The sequence below is a fragment of the Ptiloglossa arizonensis genome, chromosome 4, assembly GCF_051014685.1.
Source record: "Ptiloglossa arizonensis isolate GNS036 chromosome 4, iyPtiAriz1_principal, whole genome shotgun sequence".
NCBI lineage: Eukaryota > Metazoa > Arthropoda > Insecta > Hymenoptera > Colletidae > Ptiloglossa > Ptiloglossa arizonensis.
In genome coordinates, this window is record NC_135051.1 from 2,468,605 (window position 1) to 2,483,922 (window position 15,318).

Below are 15,318 nucleotides of genomic sequence, written 5' to 3' on the forward strand. Positions count from 1 at the left end.
AAATGTTTCATCGATCCTCTACGAATATTCTATAAGTTTATGCGTTGAATTTCTCTGTATTCGAATCGTGATTCGAATGGTATTCGAATTATTGAATACTTTAATACTATTCGGATACTTTATCACTTGATTATGTATTGCGTGAATTCTTTATACAATTTTAATGCAATTTGATTGTTAAACGTTTCATCGATCCTCTACGAATATTCTAGAAATTTATACGCCGAATTTTTCCATATTCGAATCGTAACTCAAGCGGTATTCGAATTATCGAATACTTTAATACTATTCGGATACTTTATCATTCGATTATGTATTGTGTGAATTCGAATTATTGAATACTTTAGTATCATTCGGATACTTTATCACTCGATTAAGTATTGCGTGAAATCTTAGTGCAAATATAATAAAATTCGATTATTACACGTTTTATCGATCCTTTACGAATATTCTCCAGATTTTTATTCGACATAAATTTCTATGGAGTTCGTAGCTCCGAAACAGAGATTTTCCACGCGCACGATTGTACAACCATTCACCCTCTGAATAAGAATAAAGTTCCAAAATCCACACACGCGGTTTCTGGGACACCATGTGAACAAAAATCACCGTGGAATCCCTGCATCAAACCCGACCCAGTTTTTCGTTCTTAACGCTAGATACAAGCTTCGTTCCCGTGAAATTCCAAAGTGCGGACTTAACGAGCATCCACCGAGTCATTTCGCGAGTTTAATGTATCGTCGATGAACATTTCGCTGGCTCTTGTTTACGGCCAAAATAGATTTTAACGAAGGCGGCACGCGCGGCATGCTAAACGAGAAGATATTAAACGTTGCATTGGCTCGATCGCGTATTTGCCTGCCGAATTCGAAGCGCGTGCAAATTTCGGGAGCAGCTCCCTATTGAAATTTCAATTCGCTGGCAAACGCAATATCGAACAACGATCACGCGAGAAAGTGTTGTTCGATTCATTCGAAGCGTTAATCGAATGTTGTCCTCCACGCGATCGAACGACGAAGGACTCGTTCGAAACGAATTCGAATACAATTAATTACCAATTACTACATTGTTCGTTTATTATCGTTTCGTAATTTATTATCTGTTCCGTAAAAATGGCCCACGATTATTTACGCAGACCCCCCGACTGTTTGTCGGTTCGTCGTTTCGGAGTGAAGTTAAATTCCATTAATCATTTCCCTTGATAAATATATCGCTTCAATTTTTGTTTTTAATTCGGATTTTATTTGCGTTCGGTGCACAGCGACGAGTTTTAATATCGCGAAGAATTTAAATACGGTATACTTTTGCATGTAATTATTCGGGACAGCTTCGAACGGTTCGACGGGAAATTTTATTCGTTGAATAAAAAGTTTTTTAATTCGATTGTCATTTTCCTGCAATCGTTAACATCGTTGTTTCGATCGACCAGAGGATCGTAAATAAATTTATAATTTCAATGAGAAAAATATATATATAGAGCTGTCCTAGTGCGAAACTAAATTGACTCGTAATAGTATACTGAACCTTTGTTTAGTAATTATAATACATGTAATTATAATACTACGTTTGCAACAACCTCCTCGTGGTGGGACCTAATAATCGACGTTATTCACAACAAATAATTGTTCGTCAACACCGAGCTGATTGGCTATGAATTTAGAATATATGTTTCTTTAGATATAAGAATTTCTCGTTAATATTAATTTTTTCCCACCGTACAAGAATTAAACAATTTCGCGACAGGAATTTCGTCCTACGTTTCGTAATCCTCAAAATGATTCCTTAACGATAATTGGTCAACAATTAGGTTGTTCGGAAAATAATTTCGTTATTTTTTATCAAAACGAAACACGATTTTTTTCGAGTGTATAAACATATTTTATGAAATTATACAATCTCCATTTTGGAGAACGAAATGACATTCCGACCACCCCAATATTTAGAGAATCTTGTCCAAAGCATATTTATAATTTACTCGACCGATTCATAGTTTCTCAAACACCGACCATTTTCCATTAAGAACGTGTAAATAATCCACTCCGGTATAAAATTCCACCGGCCGCAATTCTATGCAAACGAAATAGAAAACGCTGTAACTGAAAACACTTTGACACAAAGGCTGAACGCGTTGATTAAAAAAATCGATTCGTCGACGAGACGAACCTTTTTACTTCGACGCGGAAAAGAACCGGCGTTTCACAGAAGTCAGTTCCACGATTTCGTTCCATTCTTCGTTCAGGGAGAGGAAGAAGAAAAAAAAAAAAAAAGAAACAGAAGAAAAACTTAACAGAAACGGATGTAATTTCCCCGTTTATAGAACACGCGAATTCGAGAGTTATCCACGAAGATAAAACAATTAACGCGACTTTCGTTTCGCCAAACGGTGGAGACGGTGGGGGAATTAAACCGTGCTAAACTCGATTGGCCCTCCATTGTGGCGAACAGTACTTAAAAACTCATTAGCTCGACCCAATAAAAATTTCAACTCACCGCGAGCTGCAACACCAGAGCTGAGCTTCTCTCCCTCCTCGTGATTCTCGTCGACACCGCGAAAAATCAAAATTACACCGCTAATTAGCTCGCTCTGTCGGTTCTCTCATCGTTGAAACTCCGCCAGTCCTGTTTCCAACAGTTTGTTTAAGTACCCGTCGCCGATTATCCACACGAAATTATTTATCTTCCCGATCCACGCGAACTCTCCCAGCTGTTCTCGGTTTCCATCGAAAGAACCACGAAGAATCGCTGATGAAACGGGAAACGTTAGGATTCTACTGGTGAAAAAATAAGAGAAGAGGAGACTTTAATTGGATAACGAACGTTCGACGTATCCCAATTATTAAAAATCAATAATCGTGAAATGTAGGTAAATTGAAAGGGAAAAAATAATAATAATAAAATGACACGATTGTTATCGCTTTCGGTGCAAAATCCCGCGTTACGAAATGATTTCGCGGTTCGAAATTCTTTCGTGGAATTTTTAACGGAATGGTAACCCTCCGTTCAATTTTAAATTGAATTGCACGTGTATTTAATAAAAAATAATGGTAAGAATCAATTTCTTTTCTTTTTGATATATTTCTTCTCGAAACGTGTGGAAATCGTGATTCGAACGATATTCGATAATTCGCACGGTGGTGAATATTGACCGGGGGTAATTATTGGAAAATTTCTCGTTCGTCCTGTGAATTTTTCATACTGCGTTTCTGTCCCGCGGGCACTCCCGATCGCTTCACTGCTCGTCGACGTATCAAATGCATTATTGCGCTTAATGGACGTAACGTTTACGCACATTAAACAGTCCACTCGAAAACGTTCGCCTTATCGCGCGGTAGATAACTTGTACACAAGGAACGTACGACAATTACGATTGTTGGTAACGGACGTTGCACGAGAATTGCACGCTTCCGTATACGGTTTTATCTTATGACGAATCCGTGGACAGAAACGTCGTCACGAAACCGATTCCATCGTTTCGCGGGTTTCACCGACCTGTCGAACATTTCGCGAGCAACAGCCACGAATTTCCACGAATTAATTGCGCTATGTTTACTGTCGAAGAAACTCGAGGACTTGTGTTGGGTTGTTCGGAAAGTCGTTTCGTTTTTTTTTTTTTTTAAGTATATAAACATTTCTTTTAGAGTATGTAAACATTTTTTTAGAGTATATAAACATTTTATCAAATTATATATTCCCCATTTTGGAAAACTTAACGATAATTGGTCAACCATTAGGTTGTTCGGAAAGTTGTTTCGTTTTTTTTTTTTGTGAAAATGAAGTGTATAGACATTTTATTAAATTATATATTCTCTATTTTGGAAAACAAAATGACCCCAAACAACTCAATTCTCTACTTGAATTTTTCATACTTATACTTGTTCATTTTCACCAAAAAAAAAAACGAAATGACTTTCCGAACAACTCAATTCTCTTCCTGGACTTTTCACACTTATCGGGTTAGGTCTATTGAAAGTCAGTTCGTTTGTTTTTTTTTTTTTTTTTTGTGAAAATGAAACACGATTCTTTTAGAGTGTATAAACATTTTATTATACATTCTCCATTTTGGAAAACGAAGTGACTTTCCGAACGAACCAATAAGTATGAAAAATCCAGATAGAGAATTTTTTTTCAGGAAATTTTCGAACTCGATGCTCGAAAAGGATAACGATACGAGGTTCCAATAATCAGGATTTGTTTTTGTGTGTGCATATACGAAAGCAAGGATTTCTAGAAGCAGAGGAATACAAACAGTGGTGGGTATAAACACTTGATTGCGAGTAACATTTATCGATACACGAGACACGGAACATTGGTGTGAATATAAAAGTGTTTTACAATGCAAAGGGTGGTGCACGAGGAAATGTTTCATGTGAACAAATGTGGATCGATCGAAGCATTGGATCGATGCAAGAGACCGACACAAGTGTACAATATTCTTTGTATTAATTGGAACGTACATTTAATAAAATATCATAGGTAAAATTTATTAATCTTCGTCGATGAACTTTTGGTACGATGTTCTACAAAATAAAGAATCGAGAGAACCCTTTATTGTACACTTAAAGCGTACTGTACAAAATTCAAAAGAGAAATATCTACCAATTAATAAAACCACACTACTGACAATGGAAACTTAGTCTATTCAAAAGTACCTTACTAAAATAAACAACTATCGTTTCGAACATACCCTTTGCCATTTTCCCTCCTTTTCAAAAAAGTGTCTTATTTTTCCTCCAAAAAATTAATCAAACCGCTGGACAACATCCAAATATCGAATTTTAAAAGATTACGAAAATTGTGTAACTCTTGAAACAAAAAATTGCAACCGGGCGACGTACTCGTGCACTCGAATGTTTCGTTTATTGATAACCTGTCCCCCCAAGAATGGGGTGGGGGAATACGTTGGTCAATTGTATCCCATCATTTTTGTCCAATTTTCAAATTTCACCCCAATTCCTCCAGCTGATAACCGATTCTAATTTCCCTCCTGGGTCTCGCGATATTCTACTCCCTCCACCACCATCCCCCCTCTCTCTCCCTCTTCCGGTTCCGGGCGTTCCAATCCTTCTTTCCAACGTCTCGTTCCATCTTTCCACTGATCCCTCGACACTCGAAATTCTCATCGCGATTAACCGATATCTTAATTCACCGCTCGTTTCAATTTACCGCCGCTGAGATTCTAATTTCTACGACCACTTCCTCCCACTCGCCCTCCCTCCCCCTCCTCGTCACTGTATATTCTTCCAACTTCCGAGGTTCAGACAATTTCATCGCCAGACGAACACACCCCCCCCCCCCCCCCCCCCAATTTCCGATTCCAATCGTTTCGTGACGAGAAAACTCGCACGATACAGGGCATGAAAATTCGATCGAGTCGATTAGTGAGAAATCCAGGAACGAGATAAGGGAAAACGAGTGTTTCTTCAACGAATCGATCATATCGTGTATTGGGTTTCGAGGCTGGCGGAGAGTGGGGAGAGCCTCTCGAGAGTCTCGATTTCATTGAGTATACTACAAAAGAAGATAAGATTGTACGAGTGGGGACAATAAATTAATTGATGACAGATATCGAGGGCATCGGGCGCGAACTACTTGTGTTTAAGAGCGAAGATTACGTGTTCCTTTTTTCATTTTTCTTTTTATGCTCGGTGAAGCTTCTTCACGGGTGAACAATTCGTTCGGGGAAACTTTGTACCATTGTTATCTGAAAAATTCGAGGACGAAATTGACAAATACAGCTGGTTATTAATATTCCAATATTTTCGTTGGTGTTACTCTTGGGTGATAAGTGGACTATTCTAGAATTGTAACGAGGAGAATTTTTGTTCAAACTCGACCGATGATGTTTTCAATTTTCGAAGATCTGTTTTTCGATAACTGTTTTTTGTAAAATATTCCCTCCTCGCGCGAATTTTCTTCTTTCTTTCCGTCATAGTACTCTTCGTGAATGTTTCCAAAGGTGACCCGAAAACTGTATCCACAGCCATCGATAACTGTCAATTTATTATCACCACTTGTACGATCCTGTTTCGTAACTCCGTGAAACGAAGATTCTGAAACAGGCCTGGTTCGGGAATCGGAAATAACCGTGTGTAATGTTTCGTGTATTGTTTTTTTTTTCACACCTTATCGCGGCGATCTTCGTTTCCTGATTGTACACTAATATTATTTTCGCGTCGAACAACGTCGTGGACAATGTTCCTCTCTGTGACGACGCACTGTGAACAACAGAGAACACGTTCGGTGTTTGCCGCACCGTTGGAAGGAAGAGAAGAAGAAAAAAAAGAAAAGAAAGAAAAGGAAACAAGTTCACTGTCCGTGCACGCGTTGAAAATCACGCGCGATCTTCGAGGTACGATCGATCCTCGAGTTACGTCGCACCGCGAGCCGCTCGCGTATCCCCAGTGAGCGGAAGTGGGACGAGCGTCGACGTATCCGCTCGCAACGACGGCCGGCGTCGGACTGCCATCGGCCGCCACTGTCAAGGGGTTTTATCGACGGCAGGACAGATCGGCTGCGTCGGATAAACGCTCGCCGCTGTCAACAACGCGCTCTAAACAAACCACCCTTATTCTTCGTACGTTGTTTTAGTTGTTGTTGCTGTTGTTATTCTTGTAATAGTAGTTGTGGTTGTGGTTGTAATTGTAGTTGTAATTGTGGTTGTAATTATAGTTGTAGTAGTAATATTGGTAGTAGTAGAAGTAGAAATTGTAGTTGTAGTTGTAGTAGTAGAAGTAGAAACTGTAGTTGTAGTTGTAGTAGGACAAGTAGTAGTTGGAGTTGTAGTTGTAGTAGTAGTATTGGTAGTAGTAGTAGCAGTAGTAGTGGAAGCAGAAAGTGTAGTTGTAGTTGCAGTTATGGTTGTGGTTGTGGTTGTGGTTGTGGTTGTGGTTGTGGTTGTAGTTGTAATTCTAGTTCTAGTTCTAGTTGTAGTTGTAGTTGTAGTTGTAATTCTAGTTCTAGTTCTAGTTCTAGTTCTAGTTCTAGTTCTAGTTCTAGTTCTAGTTGTAATTCTAGTTCTAGTTCTAGTTCTAGTTCTAGTTGTAATTGTAGTTGTAGTAATAGTAGAAGCAGTAGTAGTAGTTGTTGTTGTTGTGGTTGTTGACCAAATCCAGGCCTAACCGAAATCACCTTTATTTTTCACACGTCATTTTAGTTGTTGTTGTTGTTGTTGCATACATTCGAAACGAGATTTGACTCTTCGCCTATCAAGGGTGAGAGATCGAAGTTTCACTCATGGGAACTTGAACGTCCCGAAAGGGGCGAATTATTGATTCCAACAAGAGAAAACGGAAATTCGATCTGTATCGAACGATACTGTTTTTCAAAATACAGGAGAAAGATTAATCACGTGGAAAAATAAGGATAATTAAATTACACGTTTCCATGAATATTCAGTCCCGAAAATTCTAAGCGAAGATGGATAAATATCGTAGAGGAGAGTTTCACAGTATTCGAATATCACCAATATCTTACGTCACGATTTCTCCCCGACTGGATTTTCGCAAACTAATTCTTTCCGTAACACCTGCAATTAGATTCCTTCCAATTCTAAAACGCTCGAATATCATTCTGAATAAATATAGAATACTTTCGTATTATTGGCTCACTTTCTTCGCCTGTTCCCTTCCTATCTTGGAGTGTAAATAATCCTAGGATCCTCCTATTATCCAGGAGAGATATTCCGAGCCACTTCTCGCAAACATCGGTTTAAATCCCTCGAGGGTCGCCGGTGTCCACGGTGTCCATTGTCAAAGTTTCCGTCACCGATGGGCGCTACGACCTTGACCTCCTGTTGTACTCTGTTCCGTTGAACAATTAAAGAGCTTCGAAGATAACGCGACATGAAAAGGGTCACCCTACGCGTCGACTATCGAATCTCGAGTAACCAGTGACGCGGTAAACGTACTAACCCAGACCTAACCCAGACCTAACCAGTGACGCGGTAAACGTACTAACCCAGACCTAACCCAGACCTAACCCATACCTAACCAGCGACGCGGTAAACGTACTGTTGCTGTTGTTGCTGTTGTTGCTGTTGTTGCTGTTGTTGCTGTTGTTGCTGTTGTTGCTGTTGTTGCTGTTGTTGCTGTTGTTGCTGTTGTTGCTGTTGTAGTTGTAGTTGTAGTTGTAGTTGTAGTTGTAGTTGTAGCTGTAGCTGTAGCTGTAGTTGTAGTTGTAGTTGTAGTTGTAGTTGTAGTTGTAGTTGTAGTTGTAGTTGTAGTTGTAGTTGAGTTGTAGATGTAGTAGTAATATTGGTAGTAGTAATATTGGTAGTAGTAGTAGTAGTAGTAGTACAAGTAGTAGTTGTAGTTGTAGTTGTAGTTGTAGTTGAGTTGTAGATGTAGTAGTAATATTGGTAGTAGTAGTAGTAGTAATAGCAGTACTGCGTAAGATAACATTTCCACATGGAGAAGCGTTTCGTATCGATGGAGGACCTGAAATCATCGACGAATGTATCGACAGTGAGTCTAGTGGATGTTGACGTAGCACCACGCGATGAACTCCGTAGCTTCCCGTAACAACAACACGCAGTGGTACGTCAGATAGTCACTGTATCTCATTACACGTTGTACCAATCGCATCTAGACCCTCTGGATTATTTCTCTTCCATTGAACTACGTTGGGCACAAGTTTCCCTCGTCAAAAGACGCGACACCAACTCGAGAACCCTCGATCCGGTATAGATCTATCGTAAAAGAGAGCTGAGAGCTGTTTGCATAGCACCGAGTATTATTACAAGGGAAATCTGGGAACGTGGCTTTAACAGAAAGCTAAATTCTGCTTTCTTGGCAGAAGGTAGGGTCAGTGACACGATACATCCTGGAACAAGATGAAGCCGAGAGACACGCGCTACGTTTCCTCTTTACGTGTATCAATCCCCTCGTTCTTCGTTGCTACGAAATAAAGACAACGAAACCCGATCACCTGATAATATTTCGAGTGTTTTTTTTTTTCGAAACCCACCGGAAACCCAATTTATAAATGTACATATTTGAAGAGGCGACAACATGGCCGGTCTCGACAGATTGCAATTCGACCATGAATTTTAATGAACAAAGAGCGAGTCGCCCGGAACGAAAACGAATTGCCGATGCTATTCCCGTTGAGTCCCCTCCGCGTTATTTTTCATCTTTTCTCGTTATTTTCGTTTCCCTCTATGTTTTGTTCCCGTTACTCGTCCGGCTGGTCCGATTTCATCCGTTATAGGTCGCGGGTCGCGCGCCATTGGAAACCAGCCCCGGCCGCACCACGAGACCGGAGAATCGATTTAAAAATCAGACGAATCGGGAAATTGACCCTTTGTTTGCGTTTTTTACGTATCCCGTCTTTAACCTTCCGGTTTGGTCGTGGTAAACCGATGCTTTCCATTTTTTTTCTTTTTTTTTTTTTACTTTCGAGGCGAGATTTCCGAAAGAAAACCTCGGTTTTGCGAGAGTAATCGAGCTTCGAGCTTTCGACGATTGTTTGCTTCTCGATTTACCATTCGGAACTACTCCTCAACACGTGGTGCACGATTACTATTGTGTATATAGACTTTAGATGAAGTAAAAACTTTTGAGCGTTTTTCTCTTCATTTCGACGATGAAATTAACAAAGTTAGAATTCTCGGATTTGGATCAAATATACGCCGTTTTGTTCATTAACTTTTGTCCATTTCGAAGGCAATCTCATAATTCCAAAATTGAACAAGTCCTCGTCCATATTGGTGAAAAACTTGATCAGTTCATTTCACAAGCCTCTCTCGAGGCCAGTTTTTTATCATGATGACAATTTTGCAAATGCTTGAAAAGGTGATAATCGCTTGGTGACAGGTCTGGGCTATACATCAGGTGCGATATAGACTCCCATCCAAGCTCTCGGAGCTTATGACGCGTCGTTAAAGATGTGTGCGGTCTGGCATTGTCTTCATGGAACACAACAACCTTCCTATTGGCCAATTCTGGACGCTTCTCATCGATCGTCTTCTTCAATCTGGTCAGTTGTTGACAGTATGGACCGAATTGAGTGATTGGTCCAATGGGAGCAGCTCATAGTGGAGGATTCCCTTCCAATCCTACCAAACACACAGTACACCTTCTTGATCTTTAATCCGGGCTGGGCGTTCGTTTGGGCCTGCTCACCACGCTTGGACCACGATCTTTTTCGCCTGTTGTTCTAGCATGTGACCCATTTTTCATCCCAAGTCATCATCCGCTTTAAAAATAGATCGATTTCGTTACATTTCGGCAAAGAATCGCAGGCATCGATTCGCTCCAAAAGGTTCTTTCGCGTCGATTCGTGTGGCAGCCATACATTGAGCTTCTTCTCGAGACCAGCCTTATGCAAATGGTACCAAACGGTTTTCTGGCTGATCTTCAGTTCCTGGACAAGGGAACAAGTGCTCGCGTGCCGGTCTGACCCGACGATTTCCATGATTTCATCAACATTTTCGACGATTGGCCTACCAGAGCGTGTCTCATCTTCGACGTCCATATTACTAGAACGGATGCGTTGAAACCACCCCTCTGCAGTTGCATTCGATACTGTATCGTGTCCATAAACAGCACAATTTTTTTTCGCCGCCTGCTTCGCTTTTTTCCCTTGATCGTAGTGTTACTGAACAATGTATCGAATTTTCTCTCTTTTTACCCCTATTTTGGAACGCTCTAACACACAACTGGATCCACTGAACAGAAAACCGTCAGTGAACTTTTTTTAAAGCGTTAGGTCGCCTTTAAGTCGCAGTTTAGAATGACAAGATACAATGTATGCATCGTGAGATATGGCTCGCTGAAGCTATCTAACGAAAAACGCTCAAAACTTTTTACATCACCCATTAAATAAATAGATAGATAGAGATAGATGGATAGATAAAGAGAGAGAGAACTACAATTTGCAGCAACAGGAGCAACTCGAATAGTAGGTAATACTCGTGAAGCAATAATAAAGTTTAAATTTGTCATAAAGTAAATAAACTTTAAATTTGAAAATGAATCTATAATGAACTGTACAAACATTGATAATGTTGAATCTCACCAATTCACAAGTTTAAATTTGTAATAAAGTAAATACACTTTAAATTTGAAAACGAATCTACAACGGACTGTATAAACATTGATGATGTTGAATCTTCATAGAATGTCGTAAAATAAATGATATATCTTAATTCGATTCGAACAATACCTAACCGACGAGCTATCTATCTATCGACTTATCTATCGTTACATTTGATACTGTTAAGAGAATACCTCTGTATTCTATTGATGTTGATATCTATTTTCACCTGGAAAGAACGAGAAAAACAATTATTATTTACTTAGATATAAATGAATACGATAACATTGAAAATCGGTACCGAGGAAAAATTCGATAGGAATCTAAAGAACGATTAACGTAGACGCGAATTCGATACGATTCTAATTCACGGATCGAATTCCAAGGATGCAATTAGACGACCGAGTCTCTCTCATTGTCTGCGAGATTCATCCTGATTACCCCAATTGTACTAGTCTGTAATTTTTCGCGGATACACGCGGACCAGGCTGAACCATTGTCTGAAACAATGGGTCCGTCCCAGACTCGCGGGAAATATTCCCTCGGTGATGAGGGAGCCGTAGAAAAAGCTTCAACAATAAGGTTTCGAAGTATCGATTCCAGAATATTTTTCGTCCGAGAACTACGATTTCGTTTAAATATTCCCGACCAGTGTCGTTTGGTCACGCCGCGACGTACACGTTTCTTTCATTTTGCTGCCCGGTTCTTTCTTTGTCGTTACGTAATAAAAACCACGACGAAAATTGTCGACGAAAACGAACGAGGAAAATTTGTTACAAATGTATCAATGCTACTTGTCAAAATGTTTCTATTCGAATGCTTCGTAACTACTCGAGTATTATTCGAATACCTATTCAATTTTCGAGTATTGAATTATCAAAGTAGTCCCGGGTTTTAATTCAAACTGCACACCTTATTAATCTATTCTTTTGTTTTTAAGTATTCAACATCTCATTCGTTAAGTATTCAAGATCGAGAAGAACAATTTTAAATACATTGTACACGCACTTCTACTATAATCAGATGCTGTTACTTAAATTGACTGGCATGATCACTTGGTTTTTGAAGAAAAATATAAGTATATATATTCATTGTAAAATTACAAATTTAAACTTGTGAATTGGTGAGACTCAACATCACCAATGTTTATACAGTTTATTGTAGATTCGTTTTCAAATTTAAAGTGCATTTACTTTACTACAAATTTAAACTTGTAAATTGGTGAGATTCAACATCACCACAGTTCATTGTAGATTCGTTTTTAAATTTAAAGTGTATTTACTTTATTACAAATTTAAACTTTATTATTGCTTCGCGAGTATTATCTACTATATATATATCCAGCGATCATGCGAGTCATGTATCTGGTATTCGAACGATTCACGAATATCCAGATACTTGAGTGCATAAAAGATTGAAATATCTGGTATCCAAATAGTATCTGGTATTCGAACGATTCACGAACATCCAGATACTTGAGTGCATAAAAGATTGAGATATCTAGTAGTCAAATAGTATCTAGTATTCGAACGATTTACGAACATCCAGATACTTGAGCGCATATATATATAACACTACGTCTACACTAGGACTGGATGTGTTACACAAATATTACGTACGATTTACGAACATCCAGATACTTGTCGACTACATCTAGATACTTATTAGCAATAATTCAAGACTACGAGTACAGAGACGTACGAATCGAATACATCCTATCGAAGTACATACGAAGTAATGAGTAACGATACTGAAGGTATTCTGTACTCGGTATTTGACGACACATCGGATACAAGTTACAGAATACAAGACACAAATGAATATCGATCGTTTGTTCGTTGAATAAAAAATAGGAGGTTCCCCCGGTCGCTTTATACATGCATTCGATATGCGCGTATTCGGTATTTCAATTACAAAATCATTCGAGCGGGTATAAATTATACAAGAATCGTGGCGCACGAAGGGCCGAATGGGGCGTTTCGACGCGAAACAATTCGCGGTCGTTTCGTATTCAAGCATCGACGATCGACACTCATCGATAATCCATTTCGAAAATTGGAAGCACCAGTTTTCCAGCTGCGAGGACAACGGTCCGGAACGAGCGCAAAAAATTACGCGAAAACTCGACGGAAAATGAGAAACGAGGCAATCGATCAGGAGCCGACTGGATACGCGGCAAAAAAACGCTCCAGAGCTTCCCGTTTCGGATAAGACCGCAGGGTTCTCGGTGCCCGCTGGAAATTTGCATGGAAAAAGTCGGTTTCCGTTCGAATTAGCCGCGTTTCGACCGGCTCGACCTGCTTTTCCGAAATTTTTCATCCCTCTTCTTTTTGTTTTTTACGGTCGTTAAACGACGTCGAACGTTCACGAATGACTCGCGTTTATTTTTCTTTTTTTTTCCAATCCTTTCTTTTTTTTTTCAACGACAAACGTAGTGTTCGCGGTTCCAGTGCCGACGTTCTTTGAAAAATGCGAGATATGATAATTAAAACCTTCTACCGATCTATGTTTTCTTAGAAAACATTTGTCTTGTATCGTTACAAGAATTGTCAACGAATTGTCTTTGAATCGTAAATCAGATCAAGAGTTAACATTCGAGAAGAACAATTTTAAATACATTGTACACGCATTTCTACTATAATCAGACGCTGTTACTTAAATTGACTCGCATGATCGCTTGGTTTTGAAGAAAAATTTAAGAATATATATATATAATACTACGCCTACACTAGAACTGGACGTGTTACACAAATATTACGTACGATTTACGAATATTCAGATACTTGAGTGCACAAAGGATTGAAATATCTGGTATCCAAATAGTATCTGGTATTCGAACGATTCAGGAACATCTAGATATTTGAGTGCATAAAAGATTGAAATATCTGGTATTCAAATAGTATCTGGTATTCGGACGATTCACGAACATCCAGATACTTGAGTGCATAAAAGATTGAAATATCTGGTATCCAAATAGTATCTGGTATTCGAACGATTTACGAACATCCAGATACTTGAGTGCATAAAAGATTGAAATATCTGGTATCCAAATAGTATCTGGTATTCGAACGATTCACGAACATCCAGATACTTGAGTGCATAAAAGATTGAAATATCTGGTATCTAAATAGTATCTCGTATTCGAGTAGCATTCGAGCAATCGATGTCGAAGCTCTAGAGCTTCTTTTCGGTGCTCCTCGCGATATTTATTTCTACATAATTAATCAGCTGTTTTTTTTTATTTAATTTCGACTCGGCGGTAACGAGTCAATTAAAACTGACAAGCTACCCGGTGGAATTTCAACGAAACCGAGACTGCTCGTAACAACGGGAACCGTGAGACGCGATGTTTGTGTCTACGACTATTATTCCAGGTAAACAGTAACAGCAACAACAACGTTTATTAGAAGTAAAAATCGCATGTCGGGCGGTTTAATAAACGCGCCATTAATTCAAGCAAATGAGCAAGCGAGGCCAACGCTTCGTGTGCTCCCTGGCTACGTGTACAGTGAACTAGCGAAAACGATATTCCTCGGCGTTGCACAGGGTGTATAGGAAAATCTGAACTCAACCCAAAAGTTCAACCACGGGTAAGGATTGAAACGAGAATCACGTGTCGCGCTCGATATTATTGAAATTCCCGTAGCCTCGAATTCTTTCCAAATTTCCCGCCACGACGAACCTTCCTCTCCCCATTTTCCATCCACAAGATTCAAAGTAACGTTCGTGTTTCACGCAACACCCTGTACATCGCAAACTATTTATAACACCGTTTCACCAGAGCCGCGCAGCAAGATGTCTGCATGTCAGCGGCTAATTACGTTCAATTACCACCGACGGTTAATTAAAACTCTTAATTAATTAACCCCCTAAGCATCGTCGTGGCCAAGTTCGAGTTCCCTCGAAAGTTCCCTAGAATTTCGTGCGTTCTAATATATCCACGGCGAGATTCTTCCTTGTAATTGATCAATGTCTTTCTCTCTCTCTTTCTCTCTCTCTCTATATATATACATATCTCTCTCGCTGTTGCCCTCTACATCTCTCTTTCTCTCTTTAACAAACTCTCTCCCTGTCTCTCTGGTCGGCCCTTCTAGCGATGCCGGTCGAGAGGCGATAAAGTTGTTAGTGGCTCGTTAGATTGCATGCCATCCTAATAGAACGAATAATCGCTGCGAACAGTTCCAGTTCTCATTACGGACAATTTCGTGCAGGTTGAACGACCCGTGCTTATTTAAACCCTCTTTGACCCCGATCGCGGCTTGAAATTCTCCGCTCCACGACGTG

General features: G+C 39.6%; 1 protein-coding gene and 1 long non-coding RNA gene across 3 annotated transcripts in view; both read right to left on the reverse strand.

Annotated features, from left to right (window-relative positions):
• LOC143145994 (uncharacterized) overlaps nucleotides 1-6,616 on the reverse strand; it is a 137,959-nt gene extending 131,343 nt beyond the window's left edge. The window contains exon 1 of one of the 2 annotated variants that reach the window (XR_012991821.1): nucleotides 6,123-6,616. This is a non-coding gene — a long non-coding RNA (uncharacterized LOC143145994). Of the gene's footprint in view, nucleotides 1-2,490; nucleotides 2,763-6,122 lie in introns of those variants that run through there. The other variant, XR_012991820.1, reaches the window with a different exon arrangement.
• Nucleotides 6,617-9,719: 3,103 nt separating this feature from the next.
• On the reverse strand, nucleotides 9,720-10,473 carry LOC143146084 (histone-lysine N-methyltransferase SETMAR-like). Its single transcript, XM_076310094.1, has 3 exons — nucleotides 10,168-10,473; nucleotides 10,073-10,125; nucleotides 9,720-9,972 (listed from the first exon to the last, which is right to left on the reverse strand). Exons 1-3 carry the CDS (start codon nucleotides 10,471-10,473, stop codon nucleotides 9,720-9,722), a joined length of 612 nt encoding a protein of 203 aa, XP_076166209.1.
• Nucleotides 10,474-15,318: the final 4,845 nt, after the last annotated feature.

Bases quoted from the DNA above. Each gene is read 5' to 3' on its own strand.
- LOC143146084 (XM_076310094.1), bottom strand. From the start codon at position 10,473: ATGGACGTCGAAGATGAGACACGCTCTGGTAGGCCAATCGTCGAAAAT. The intron at 10,126-10,167 runs GTCACATGCTAG...TCGTGGTCCAAG, and splicing joins TGACTTGGGATGAAAAATGG to CGTGGTGAGCAGGCCCAAAC. The intron at 9,973-10,072 runs GTACTGTGTGTT...ACAACTGACCAG, and splicing joins GGATTAAAGATCAAGAAGGT to ATTGAAGAAGACGATCGATG.